Source organism: Vigna umbellata, chromosome 1 (assembly GCF_029865625.1).
Source record: "Vigna umbellata cultivar VRB3 chromosome 1, Vumbellata_1.0, whole genome shotgun sequence".
Lineage (NCBI taxonomy): Eukaryota > Viridiplantae > Streptophyta > Magnoliopsida > Fabales > Fabaceae > Vigna > Vigna umbellata.
In genome coordinates, this window is record NC_142165.1 from 27,011,494 (window position 1) to 27,026,937 (window position 15,444).

Sequence of the window (15,444 nt, forward strand, 5' to 3'; positions counted from 1 at the left end):
TGCATCAACTTGAGATAATTAATAAGTACAGTATAATAGCCAAAAGTTGACTCAATTTGTAACATCCCAAATATACATCCACTTAAACTATAACACAAAGCTACATTAAACATCCATTTCTTATCCCAATATCCACATACAACTATATTTAACCTTTGGCTAGTTCATTTGGTTATTTCCTGGACATAAATTATTAACACTAGACTTAATACAACCATATGCAATTGCCCAATATACCCAGACTCTTACTCAATAACACACTGACACATAAAATAGCCCTTCCACATTAAAACTTCTAGGAAACAGAGTTACTTAAATATGATATATGAAGGACAATTCATTACACACTCATAAGGCACATTATTAGACAAGTTATACCAAAATAACCTTATCCTACCACATTTCACAATCTTGTAATTCAACACATTCCATTGAATTAAATATCACTACAAACACCATATATATAGAAAATTCCAAACCACTAGTCACACACCATTAACAGGAAACAAGGACGTATAACAAATAAAAACAAAACAAGAATTAACCAACAACTAACCTCTACATATCTTATCATTATACCAGACTTTACCAACCAATTCCATTTCCTTTTAACCATGAAATTCAATTCCTAAACCTTTGTTCATACTACTCCTCTCAGTAAAATAAAAATAAACAATTTCAATCACAATGAAATCCCTTAGTAACATAAACCCCCACCATATAACTCATCCCACTTAACCCTTCCCTACAATTCTCGCATAAAGACATGCCCACTCATTAAAATTCACCCAAAGCTTCACATCCCTCCATTGATAAATATATTAGAGCATTGCTCAAATGTAGAATAGTCCAAAACAACGGCAGATCATGAGTGAAAATATAGCGCACATTAGAGCCACCAACATAATGCAAAAGGGTTAGTTTGTAAAACTCAGGGAAAATTTTAGGAATAAAGTTTTGTTAAGACTTGAGTATGTTTCTTTTAAGATTGATATGCCTAATGAGGTGTTATATGTGAATATCATTGTTAGAACATAATTAAGTTATTAATAAAGTGTAACACATGATTGGTATGTTGGTAATTGAGTGATTTGTGTGTGCGAGTGTGATATTATCAATGTGATGTGTGATTTGTTAATGGAAGGGTGGTTTAAGATTCAATGGATATGGGTTCAATTCTAGGAAGAGAGTTAAGGAAAACTTTTGTTTTATTTGTATATTTTAGGGGCAAAATAGTTTTTTTACCTTTATTTAATTGCTATAGAAATAAAATAAGGGGGTGTAGGAAGTAAAAGAGTTTGAATTAAATAAAATAAAAATAAAAAGGTTAGAAAACATGAGATAAAAAGGAATTAAAGTTTGAATTAAATAAAATAAAAATAAAAAGGTTAGAAAACATGAGATAAAAAGGAATTAAAGTTTTAGATAGAGTTGGTCTTAAAAATATATTATATTAAGAGATAAATTATTAAAGATAGAGTTAGGTTGATTTATAAATATTACGATATAGAAAAAGGGAGATTGTGTTTAGAAACCCTAGAAACTCAAAATTAAAGGGAAAGAACATTAGAAAACCCTAAGTGCAAAGGAAGATTTGGTGGTGTTTTGGAAGTATAGATAAAGTCTTAGTACTGGTCAAGGTATGAGGAAGCTTACCTTTGTTTTATCGTTATGATGAATGTGAATGTATTCTTGATTTTGTTTTATTCAATTATTTATTTGTATTTACAAATTAATTTTGAAAGTTATGCACCATGAGTGGATGTTTGTGTTGTGATTGGATGATTCTTGAATTCTTAATAAGCTTTATAGTCATAAATGAATTGTATTTTAGGATCAATAATCATTGGTTGATCACTGTTTTGGTGCACACTTGGAATTAAAGGTATAAGGTTGAATATGTAATCAGGAGTCTAAATTAATGGGAAGACATGGTAATTACAGTCTTATAAGGGAATGTAATAGTAGCACTGATGAATCATTATTTTGTCCTTCATTTAGTTTTTTGCACCGAATTTAATTAGTGAATTGTGATTAATTGTCCATTAGTCTCTGAATTTTGCTAATTGGGCTTAATTTGACTAGTAATTCATATTTTAATTAATTTGAATTATTTTTGCTTAATTAATTCCCATTATTATTTTCAGTGAGAACTTTGAAATTACAATTAGGACTTCAAGAGGAGTTGCCACGTCATTTATATTGTTCACATCAGCATTTATTTTTTATTTTCTTTTGTAATTTCATTTTTATGGTATTTTGGGTCAAACTTAGATTTTGGGCCCATTTTAAACAATTAGTAAGAGGCCAACTTGTGGGGCTGACTTGGATAGCCTAGGGTTTTGAACCCATGCAGCCACAACTTAGGCTATGACATTCTATTCCATTGTGCTAAATGTGAACAACTTCTCCCTTTTGAGGTTTTTGTATTTTTCGCTCTCTAGCTTAAATTAAATTTTGTTTACTCCTCTTGCTCAATTCAAATTTCATTTCCATTTCATTCGTTTTCTTGTCTTTGTTGTTTTGTGCTTGCCTCTGTTGTTGTGTTTCTGATTCGTTTTCCAATTTCGTTTTCTCATTTCGTTTTCCAGTTTCATGCTTATTTTGATATCAAGTTCCATTTTCGTTTTGTTGTTGTTTTAGGTTCTCGTTTTCTTCTCTAGGTTTTCGTTGTCTCCTTCATTCTCTGTTTCGTTTTGTTGATGATTTACTTTGTATTTTCAAGACCTTATTCAATGAATGATTTTGTGTTCTTCTCTAGTTGCATTTCATTTTTAATGGAAGCTTGAAATTTGTGGGTTGGTAACTAGGGAGACTATATTGCTTCCTTGAGATTACGGTACTATTATTGTGATTCTACTATGCTTGCCTTGCATGATATGTAATTTTTTTGTGCTTACATTTTAGTTTATGCTTAGTGGTTTAATTTGTGTTTAATCTCCGCTTATTTATCAGAGTCACAATTGCTTAATATGTGGTAGTTAAGAATTGATTAAATAAGTTCATTACATTTTTCTTAATTTGTTTTTATGAAAATCGGATTAATATTCGCTTAGTTGATTGGTTCGTGTTGGATTAGGGGTGAGAGGAGCGGATAATTATTGCTAATCAGGGATTGGAAGCATTACAGTTGAACAAGTAACCAACCATCCTTAATTAGTGTTTTAATTCGTGTTTTAGTCAATTAATTTAGTTCGCACCACTTTATTTTCCCTATTGTTGGCTTCTCTCAACAAACCCTATTTCGAGGTTTTATTCTCAATCTCTTTTCTCTGCCATATATCTCGAGCGAACTCAGAAGCTTCAAGCTTCTTTCTTCTTACTTTCTCGCAGATAACCAACTTGGGAGGATCATCGATGACAGCGAAAAGCACAACGACGACGCGGCTAGGGTGTGGCGAGGGCGCGACAAGGGCACGATGAGGGTGTAGTTGGCGGTGCAGTGATAGCACGACTTAGGGAGGCATTTCACTTTTCTCTTCTGCTGGGATTGGCTTAATTTTGTAAGAACGAGAGTGAACTCCTTTCTTGCGTCACAGGTTGTAGCGGCGTTGCCTCTACGAGGGTTCCATCTTCGTCATCTTTGCGATGCGAGAAGCCATGTTTGATTTGGGGCTTTGCAGGAACTCTTCTTCGTTTCCACAAATTCCTCCTGGTTCTGTGTTTTCGTTGTAGGGAAAGCATCATTGCCATTCAAAAATTGCAACCTTGGGGTTCTGTCGAATTGGGTTTCTAAAATTGGGAAATCTTAGGTCTCTATTTTGATCTTGAGTTGGGATTTTGTGCTTCTCTGCAGGCTAGGGCTTGAATTGGAGCACCTATTTCTCACGCTTCACATGGGTTGAGCAACGAAGAGGATGACTTTGACTATTGTTGTGTTTGGGGTTTTCCTATTCTATGATTCAATTTTGTAATTTGTGGTTTGTCTCTTGAATTGAAGTTTCTATTTTGAATCTGATTCTTGTTTTTTCTATGGTTAAGCGAGTGATGTCAAGGGAGGCGCATATGGAGGTGGTCATGGGTGTCACGATGGCTGGCGTTGGTAGCTCTGGTTTGGCATATTTGGAGTGGATCTTTTGGGCCAATAGGCCCAGCGTTGTAATTTTTGGGTTGGGTTTACAATTTGGGTTGGACTGGTTGGGCTGTAGTTTGGTGTGGTTTGACTTCAATTGGGTTGGATTAATTAGACTGTAAGACCCATTCTGGACACTATTAAAATTTGACAATAATAAGATAAAGAGAATTGTAAATAAATAATTATGCTTCTAAAATTAAAGGAATTTGGAAATAAAATTAATTAAAAAGTAATTTGGAAATAAAATTAATTAAAAAGGAAATCTGAAATAAAATTAATTTGGTTTAAAAAGGAAAGTAATGAGATTTTAATGATTAATTACATTAATAAGTTATTTATTATTTTTGTGTTAGATTGAATAATATTTATTTATTTTGTTGGGTAATTTATAGTTTGAATCAAACTCATGAATGATCCATTGAGCAAACTACATGCTTAAATGAGACTTTAGATAGTGACAAATGAATAAGGTTAGATAGGGGATGAGAATAGTGGTGTGCTTAGAGTCAGGTTTGACTTGTGGATGAGATTGGAGAATGAGTGAGGGTTGGGGCGTACCTGAGTGTATAGTTGATGAGCATGAAAGTGGGAGGATAGGTTTACTCGTTGTACCTAGTAAATCCTGGTTTTTATCCACGAATAGGTTTTACAAATGAATAAGGTTAGATAGGGGATGAGAATAGTGACAAATGAATAAGGTTAGATAGGGGATGAGAATAGTGGTGTGCTTAGAGTCAGGTTTGACTTGTGGATGAGATTGGAGAATGAGTGAGTGTTGGGGCGTACCAGAGTGTATGGTTGATGAGCATGAAAGTGGGAGGATAGGTCTACTCGTTGTACCTAGTAAATCCTGGTTTTTATCTACGAATAGGTTTTGGTTGTTCGGGTATTAAACCTTCCTTATTTGGTGGTGATGGTGGTTTCCTTGTCCTTATGTGGCATGCAGACATGTTCCTTAGCTGGATTGCAGGACTACTCGAACATATTTATAGGGGAGGCTACAGATTAAACTGTAAGAGCGGCTACAATCGGTAAGGTAGGGTACAAGAGTGTGATTGATTCTTTCCACTATGTTGTTAAGGTATTAAAGGAGGCTCATGGTAGTGATCATGATGGGGTTAATCATGATGGAGGTACACATGTTGATGAGTATGGTGATGATAGAGCATCAGGGGTTTACTATGTTGGTAGTAATGGTATCAGGTGGTATAGTTAGCATAGGTGATATTGTGAGGATAGACTGTTAGTTTAGTTGTGTGATGTTAGTATATGGTTGATAGAATCAAAAGGTTTGTATCTTGTTGTGTGATTGATTATAGTTGATATAATCAGTATATAAGAATATTGTTGTTATGTTTATTTTATCGGTAGCTTACCCCATATGTGTTTGTGTTTGTGAATGAAATTATCGGCAATGATTGTATAATGTGTTATACGTGAGTAGACGATGTTCCAGAGGCGTGGTAAACTCGAGAGAGGATGGGAAAAAATCTTGAGATTTCAATTAAAATTAATTTGCTTACAAGTGAGACAATGGAATTGGAGTTATTTCCTTCGTTATTTTGTTATTAGAAATAATGTAACTAGATAAGGTTTTTGAACTATTATGTTTTGAATAAGTTATGAATGTTTAAAATTTAAGTTTTGAAAAGTACGTTTTCGCACTATGATAAATTTTAAATTTTACTGGCTTTGTAATAATCAATGACATCTCAAAAATTTGGGTGTTAGATAGCTCCCATACTTGTTTGTTGTGACAATTCGTTATTACTGTGATGAAGAAAATAATGAGTTATACGGGAGCAGATGTGAATGCAGGTGCTTTTGGATTTGAGCTAATAATGTAATTTTTTATAAATATAACTAGGGCTTTGGAGATTATTTTTATTATAGTCCAAATTCTTGATATCGTGGTTTGTGATTGAGTCTGCAAAGTTAAAAGTTACATCACTTCATTTGGTGACAAAGTTAGAAACTCACATGAAAAATATAAAAAATTTGAACACTCAATAAAATGATTTTTTTTCTAATATCCAAATTATTGAATGACTTAAAACTTAATTTTTGTACTCTTTTATTTTCAATAAAAAATGATGATCCATATTAGAGCTGTCAAAATGAGTCACAACCTGCAAGCCAATTCGGCCCACCACGGGTTTGAGTCAGGTTGGGTTTGAAAAAATTGTATTTTTTTATGCGGGTCAGATTTCAACCCAGCTCGTTTAAACCCGGCTCATGCGGGTTGAACCCGTGGTGGATCGGGTTGGCCACCAACCCACCTACCTAATTTTATTTTATTAAAATTTAATTTTAATTTTATAAAAAAATATTTATTATTTTGTTTTTGCTTGAAAAAATTATTGGCTTAATATCCTATTTTGTCCCCAGTTTCGCTCGAAAATGTCAAATTAGTCCATCCTTTAAAAAATACATCAATTACGTCCTCACTTAATAAAATTTGCATGAATGAAATCCCTTCCGTTAAATCCGTACAAACAACGTTAATTATTTTTCTCTCTCTTCTACTTGAATAATTAACGTCGTTTGTACAGATTTAACGGAAGGGATTTCATTGGTGCAAATTTTATTAAGTGAGGATGTAATTGACGCATTTTTTAAAGGACAGACTAATTTGACATTTTCGAACCAAACTGGGGATAAAATAGGGTATTAAGCCAAAATTATTTAAGTTCCTTATTTTCAAAATTAATTAAACACTCATGTTGGGAGTGAAATTTGTTTAGATTTGTATTATAGAAAGTTTGTAATTTTTTTTATTTAAAAAAAAATTGTAATTAAGTGAGCTAGTGCGTCAACCCGTTTACCCACCAGCCCGTGATGGGTCGAGCCGGATTCGAATTTTTCTAGCTCGCTAATAAATGAGTCGGGTTGAGTTGACTCACTAAGTGACCAAACCCGTGGTGGGCCGAGTCGGGTCAGGTCGAGTGACCCGTTTTGACAGCTCTAATGCAGATAATGGTCATGTCACACAACTTAATGACAAAAATCAAATTACAAAACTCGATTAAAAAGTACAAAACTTTAGACATTCAATAAAAACAATTTTTTTTAATACAAATCTTATTAAAAAATACCCAATTTTACACAACAAGAAAATATTCAATTACATTCCAAATGTTACTACAGGTTAAATTGCAATGCTAAGCTAACTTTAACGCATTGCAAAACGTTAAATTTTAAAAAAAAATTATTTAGTTGCTAATTGTCATTAACTATTTTTTTTAAATAAATAAATATTTGTATTAATATCATATTAGCATTGAACTTAATCTATCCTAATAAAGTTAGGTTAATATTAAATACTAATAGAGTTCGGTATAAATTATAAGACAATCCTAATTATTTTAAACCTTTTCTAAGATAAAAATATTTATATTAAAGTTAGACCTAGGTCAGTGGGGTAGTTAAAATAAATATTAAAAATAAATGAGTTTAGCATTGACATAATTGACATTAATTTTATTTTTCTAGTATAAATGTGTATTTAAGTTATCATTGGTTAAGCCGATGTTAATACTAAATTTAAGTAAACATTGATTAAACTAACGCTAATATGAGACATTTTAAATATTTATTTAGATTAGCATGAGGTAAGCCCGCTCTAATTTATAGCATAGTTATTGAAGTGTTTAAATTAATGTTACTTACAACAATTTAAGTATACTTAAGAAAGTAGTATAGGACATAAAGCTTTAGAAACATTTTAGGAACCTCTTTCTATTTGACAACGTTTTTCTAATCTATGTGCAGTGCTTTTGAGTAGATCTTGGAAATGTCAATATTTGCACAGATAAAGAGAGAGAAAGTTGAGTAGAGAAAGTATAGTACGTACATACATTTAATGTTCTATACACTGATAGAGCATTGAAGCATGATTTGCAATATAAGCGTTTATCGTGAGTCTAAGCGTTTTCAGAGTAGTATCAATTGATAAGATATATAGTGTTTACTAATTTTTTCACCATATGTGCTTTTGTCAAACATTATTTATCCTTTTATAAATGACACATCATTATTTATATTACAAGCGTTTAATAGAGATGTTTTGATATGCACTTTGCTTAGATGGTATACTTTCACTAAACTATATTTCGTTAAATATTGTTTGTTAAACTTCAAAACTCGAGTTACTAAACAGTCTAGTCTTTCTAGACGATCTTATCTTAATATAAGAATGGAAAAGCGGGGAAAGATACGCGGGCCAACTTGCAAGCCCAAATGAAAACACGGGTCGGATTGATATTTCAGGCTTACTAGCCTAAATAGGCCTGACCCGCATATTCTATTGTTTGCACGCATCTAGGACAAGGCAGGACGAGTTAGCCCACAACCTTTTTATTCTGAACTAATAGCATTTAAGGGATGTGCATCCATACCAATAAGATCAGTTTTCCTTGGCTAAAGTGAACAACCATGAGGAAAGCATTGTGGTGATAGGCGAGGAAGGGCTCAATGCGGACAATGTGGCGATGACCTCCTACATGGATAGGAGTGTAAGGTGCATGTTGTAGGATTAGGGGAGGTTGGCATACTCGCCTACAACAAAAGAAAGTAGGAGATATTGGTGTTGATCTGGTTAGTGTAGAGAGAGATAGTTTCCCACTAGTTAGAGATGGAGGTGAAGAGGTGCAACACAATGATCAAAGGCAAAGATTGAGAGGCGAAAGTCCTTAATGGGAAGCTTTTGTGATTGGGGCCACTTTTCGTACAAATGAGGTAAATTTTGATCAAGGAAGACAACACCGACACCATGTGGTATTTGAGCTTCACGAACTCCAGGGACTCCTCAAATTGCTTGGTAAGGAAGGGTTTAGAGGGGTGGGACATGCGAGTTGAAGAGAGTTGGGTTTGTGTTAAAGGTTTGTGTCTGCATTTATGTATGCCTCTCTTCATTTTTTCTTATAGTTCTACTATTGCACACACCAATTAGCTAGAACAAGAAGATGACAAAGTTTAGGAATAATCGCATGGTGATAATTGAGAAAGAAAAAGAGTAGAGTGATGCATCATGATAAAGATGAACTATGCATCATGATAAAGACAAATTTTGACGGATGACATACGATTTTGATGGTCTCGGCCAGGTGACTACCGTGTCGTCAATGAAGCCTTCATCGGAGCCCCATGCACCCTCATACACCCTCATTGCCAGCCATGTGTCCTTTTTTCGCTATGTGTGTCCTCTTCGACAATGCTCTTTGAATCTTTCTTGCACCCTTTAGTGATTCTTGACTCTAATTTTTCTGTTTATTTTTTATGCTTGCATCATTTATATGTTCATTGTGTTTTGATTTAGTGGTGGTTTAAATCTATTATAGCGTTGACAATTTTTTTAGCTTGTTTACGTTTTCAACACAAGGTCAACAAATCTTAAGGAATTTCTCATAACTGCTTGATATTAGTAGTTTTTAATGTTAAATTAGCACTTATTTGATTTGATATTATATAAAATATATAAGAAGTTAAATTTGTAATTCAAAGAAAAGAAGAAGAAAATCAACACTTCTGAAAGAATTTCTCATCATGTCTATAGCGTCGTCCGAGAGCTTGAGCCATGAAGAAAATTCACTCAAGAAGGTTTCCTTAAACCCTTACCTAAAGCTTAAGCTATAAAAGAGTCCTTCATAATTAAGTAACTTCAGCCTTCATAATTAAGTAACTTCAGACAGCTCTCTGGCCCAAAACTTCTAGAGATGATGCACTTGCAAGTTGAGATAATAAGCTTTTGATTGCTCTAGTTGTATGTTTTCAAATTGAAAGATACGTTGTTATTATTACTCAAGTCCAGTTATGTTTTCAATTTCTAAGGGTATCTTCTAGAAACTTCTTGCACCATATACTTATAGGTATTTAACCTTAAAATTTTGAAATGGTTGTCAATCAAATAAATGGCTGGCTTCATTTTAGATCATTTTTTTTCTTGTTAATTTGGCAGTGGTGACACATTTATAACTGCATTATGTTACCTTTACAGAGCGAGTGTGGCAAATTCAAGTATGATATTTCCGCAGATTTTGGAATCTAATGAATATTGTTCTTGCTATGTAGTTGTCATGTGCCTGTGAATCCAGGCACGATACCTCCAATAGATAAATTAACCAAATCAATAAAAAAGGGTGTTATTAAATCCCATAATATAGTTTGGAGAGTTTGTAATTGTCACAAAATTATTGACAAGATTAGTTTGTAGGTTCTGCACGTGTATATTTTTTCAAAGGGAAAATTTTGAAACCTATGTTTATATCTATATCAAAGGTAAAGTGGAAAAAAAATGTTTTAGCACATGTAATAATTGTTATCTTTATATGTTAAAAAAATATTTATAACTTATAAGACTTTGCGAATATTTTGATTATGTGAATTTTTTAAATGAAAATAACTTTTTGATTCTATGAACTTCTTTAGTCTGGTCCATGTGAATAAAAATCAAACATTATAGGATGAAATAAATTGACAGAATAATATTAATTTAACAAAAAAAATTAAATTAAATCTTTTTATAAAAGTATGAACTCATTTAAGTAAAAAACAAATATAATAATAAAAAAATAAAATTAAGCCTATTTACTGATTAGAAAATTAAAACTAACCAGCCCACCTTTGACCCACTTATAATGGATTTGGTCTTAACAAGTATGATCAACTATAGTCTGACCTTAAAATATAAAGTCTATATGCTAAATAACTAAGGTGGAGAGACTCTTATACATACATTTCTGGATAACGCATTATCCAGGAGAGAATTCATCACCTGAGATAATCAGATTGGACTTTGAAAACAAAAAGGAAAAAATTAAGGAAATATTCTATTACCTTTATATTAAGATTGAAGAATTAATACTTAGTACTTTGTACTGAAAAACTTTAAGAAAATGTCTTATATATGACCACCATAGCATAAGAAAGAGGGACAATCAACCACTATACCCTTTATACCCTTAAATTCAATTCTTTGGTTTAACCCAAACCTAAACCATCACATCAATAGTATAACAAAGTAGAAATTATAACTTTAATTTTTTTAATATAGAACGCAACTCGTGGAAGTTGTTTATATGAAAGAAACGTAAATGTTACACTTTCTTAACCAAAGTGAAAGAAATTATAGTCTCTCAACTTAGTCTTCACCTATAACGCCAAAATGTTTATTCCTAAACCTCTATTCTATTTCCTATTGAAAAATATATCAAGAAAATGGAAAGGATACTCATGATTTAACAAAGCATTTTTTTAAAAAATCTAATTAAAAATTACATTTCATTTTAATATTTAACATATTGAAAGGATCAATTAAGTTTAGATTTTACAAAATTAAATTTGATGAAATCAAATATAAGAAAATTAATGTATTCGAAAATGATAAATTAAAACTGTTGTTAAATTGAAAACTGAAGTTACTTTAAAATCTAAAGAAAAATAATATTTAATAAATACCGATAGTTAAAATATAAACTCTGCTTGAAAACGGTTAAAAACTTTCACTAATCCCCAAATAAAACCTACGTGTTACAACTTTCAAAAAAATTTAATTTCACACAAATGTCTTACCTAAAACAACAAATTCCTTATCATGAAAATATACTTATTTACTTCTCACCACAAAATTGATCAAATTTCCAAATTGTATAATGATCCGGTAAAAACAAATGCAGTGAATCCCCCCAAAACCACATAAAATGTGATTTTCCCACAAACAGTGAAATGCTTCAACGTCACAGTAAGAAACTTACCTGAGGCAACAAAAGAACTCGGAAGTGTCAAAATGAATTTTAACTTGTTGGCGACCGACAATATTCATGAACTGCATTTCTTTTCAGGTGTCTATATACATTTCACGGATTGCAGAGACATTTTCGTCTGGACCTATCCATTCACCCGCAAATGAGCAAATGAATGATTGAATGTGAATCATAGTTAGTCACTATTATTTAAGTAAACGTCGACGAAAAGAATCACTCCGCTTCAAGGGCAGCAATTTCATATCTGACTTCTTCTAGGTGTTCATTGATGGTCATCACAACATCCTGAACACCTCTAATTGCTTCATTTAGGGCATTGTCATACTCAGCATCTGCTTCTGCTTCTTCAGTTCCAGAAGCTTCAGTAATCTCCTGAACATGAACGCACTCATGCTCCGTTGGTTTTGTAAATTTGCAATTCTCATGGCTCACCAAACGTTCAGATGGGCGACCTGCTTTCTTTAACTTCTGAATGGTGACAGTCTGTGTAGAGAGTAAAGTCATTTGTCCCCAAAGTCAACATTTTTTTATGACACAACTAACCACATTTTTTTACAAGTCACAATTAACACTACCAACGTGAAAGAAAACAAAATAGTATCATTCCATTCAACACTATTACCCTTCGTTTACCTTGTAAAACTAATACTGGGATATGACTTTTGTCACATTATCTGCTTAGAAAGTAATTTTTACACGACTAAAAATAACTATACTTTTAAATTCACGTGATCACATGGCTTAAAAATGTATGACATTTTAAAAAACTCACGAATTTGTGTTTTAATCTTAATTAATTACTCTTGATAGAATTTAATGGTCAGTATATTCCTCTTACTTTGTAAATTAGCAATTCTAGTACATGGAATAATTCTAAAATCACATGCATGTTACTAGTGATCACACAATAAAATAAGCCTAAGTGATGCAGTCTTAATTTTGAATAATGACAGGTTTCAGTTCTTAAGTTGGAGAAAAACCCTGTCCAACCAAGTGTAGTACTGAGAGCATAAACATCAGTCTTTCCTGAAAGAGGTGGTTTGAAGCTTACAGTGGTTAACTTACGGATGTCCCAAGAAAGAGAAAAAATACAATATAGTGAGGTTTAGGTGTAGACGTGGAAGAACGCTCTAACAACATCAATATAATTAATATATAACTACTTATAGTGAATTTAACAGGACTTCTACATGTACAACCTTAATGAAACACTTCAACAAATTAACACAGTATAACAACAGCGAGATATCAATGGATAAAGTATGCTTTGATAATATCAAGATAGAAGAGAACAAATTAAATGCAAACCATATTTGGTAACATGTTTAGTCTGATAATGAATTCCAGATAGATCGATGATAAAGCTAACTACAAGAAGATAGATTTTTAAAACAATAAAAATAATTACAAACACTGAATTTTACTTCGATAAAAGGAACTATTCTATTCGTAAAATGAAGCAGTTACATACCAGAAACAGATTCTGCTTTTCTTGATCTTGAACAGCTCTAAGAAGCTTTGCTAGATCTTCCCGGCAATAATCAGAGCTCCTAAACAATGCCTCCATTTCAAGGACCTATGCTAAATCAGGTAAAGGAAAAGAGTTAAACAAATACAGTAAAAATAAACAAAACCCCATTTTTTGTTAAGTTAAGAGAAACTAATAATGTTTAGATAATGGACACACTTTTTTCGAGCAATCACTAAACTCTACAGTTATTTCACCGCAAAGCTGCTGATAAGCCAAATCCCCTCCATTAGCCATGTAGTCAGAAAACCCCCTGACAAGTTAGACATCGAACCAAAGTCTCAAATTCCAATGTAATTAACGTTAGAAAACACTATAATGACAAGCTCCAACTACTAAACTTGTCATGGGAAAGTAACATTGGCTCGCTTAGGGATTTACTTTCTATAGAAAAGTTACATTGTCAAATTATCAAAACTCATTCTAGCTACGAAATTTAAAGCAGTTATTATAAAATTTAATTATCAAAACTCATTCTAGCTACGAAATTTAAAGCAGCTATTATAAAATTTAACAAACTTACCACACATGTCACACTTTAATAGGACGACTGTGTAAACCGCTGCATCTAAATTAGATTCATAACTTTTAAAGTAATTATTATCACAATAGCTAACAAATAGCAATCTTTCCATACATGTTAATCTATTATTGCATCACAATGAATTCTAATTCAGTCATAGAAAAAGTAAATTAAATGGAAAAAAAAAATCCCTAAGGGTTCATTTACTTTTATTTCTATTTTCCTTTTTCATTTCTATTTCCACTTTTCATTCACAAAATTTTCACCTCAATTTGATATATTTTCCATTTTCAAAGATTTGTACAAGAACGTGAAAGAAACTTTTTTATTGCTTTTCGTTCTCTGTACAAATTTCTGAAAACAAGGAACATTGAGAACAGGTGACGGATGCGTAATTAAAAAGAGAAAACGAAAATGAAAACAGAAACAAAGTAAAGCACCTAGATTCGTGCATTTTACTTTATTATTACTGGACTTGAAATGCATAGTACGGAAACCAATTCTATTAGAAAACAAACAAATAAATAAAATAAAACTATTTTTCCCTAAAGCTGAAATTATCAACCCTAAAGTATAGTATCAGTAACATCGACGGAGCCATGGATTCAAACAACTGACAGAAAAAATTAATGACATTTAATTTGACGGAATCCAAAAAGCTTTGTAAGTAATTAATTAACCTTTTGAGCTTGGAATATGCTTCGGCCCTGCGTTGCTGAATTGCGAGGAAATCGCGAAGCACTACAAGGACTTTGGATGGATCAACCTCCATCGTCTCCTTTATCGAAACCTTCTTCTCGAAATCCAAATCTTCCTCCGACATCGCTGGCTGTGACCTTTTCTCACTCATGTCCTTTTCTTCAAGAAATGTAGCCACTCTTTTATACCACCCGCTACTGTCGTTTCTTTCTCTCGCACGCTCTCCCAATTTTCCCCTTTCTGAAAACGACTACGTTTGGTTTGTTTTTGTAACAGAAGTTTTAAGATATAAATAATTTTTTGAAAAAGAATCCCTCGTCAGAGTGTATTCAAAGTCACCATTTTTTTTAGTTTATATTTTATAATTTGAAATTCCTTGTCAGTTCATTATTTTTAGATTTTTAAAAGTATATTTTTAGCTTTTAAAGTCGTATGCCGAAAAAAAAATTATGCAAAATGTTGCCGAAAAAAAAATTATGCAAAATGTTAGAAGATGAACGGCCAAGAAAAAAAAATGTCATTGTCTTGCATTTACAAGCACCATATATCTTCAAATTATAAAAATAAATTACACAATATTGAAAGATAGAAAAAAATAGTGATAAATATTGATGGTTATATTTTAGATTTCTTCTTCATTTTGATTTTTTTAGTTCTTGAGAATATCTCAACCACTTGACATTATATCTATTCAGCCTAAATATAGCTAGATCAGAAGGATATAACCTCGACCAAAATGATATCATATCAGTTATAACAATAGCAAAATGTGATTAAATCGGGATAACCGACTAAAGCATATGAGTTGAGTATTAGATAAAGTTAATCAAGATAAGTAGCATATGGATTACATCCATTC

The 15,444-nt window shown here is 32.2% G+C and overlaps 1 protein-coding gene across 1 annotated transcript; it reads right to left on the minus strand.

Moving 5' to 3' along the window:
* Positions 1–11,830: 11,830 nt before the first annotated feature.
* Positions 11,831–14,831, minus strand: LOC124846285 (DNA repair REX1-B protein). Its single transcript, XM_047323510.2, has 4 exons — positions 14,567–14,831; positions 13,523–13,616; positions 13,307–13,411; positions 11,831–12,318 (listed from the first exon to the last, which is right to left on the minus strand). The coding sequence occupies exons 1-4, from the start codon at positions 14,734–14,736 to the stop codon at positions 12,049–12,051; spliced, it is 639 nt and encodes a 212-aa protein (XP_047179466.2). The 5' UTR covers positions 14,737–14,831; the 3' UTR covers positions 11,831–12,048.
* Between the last annotated feature and the right edge of the window lie 613 nt (positions 14,832–15,444).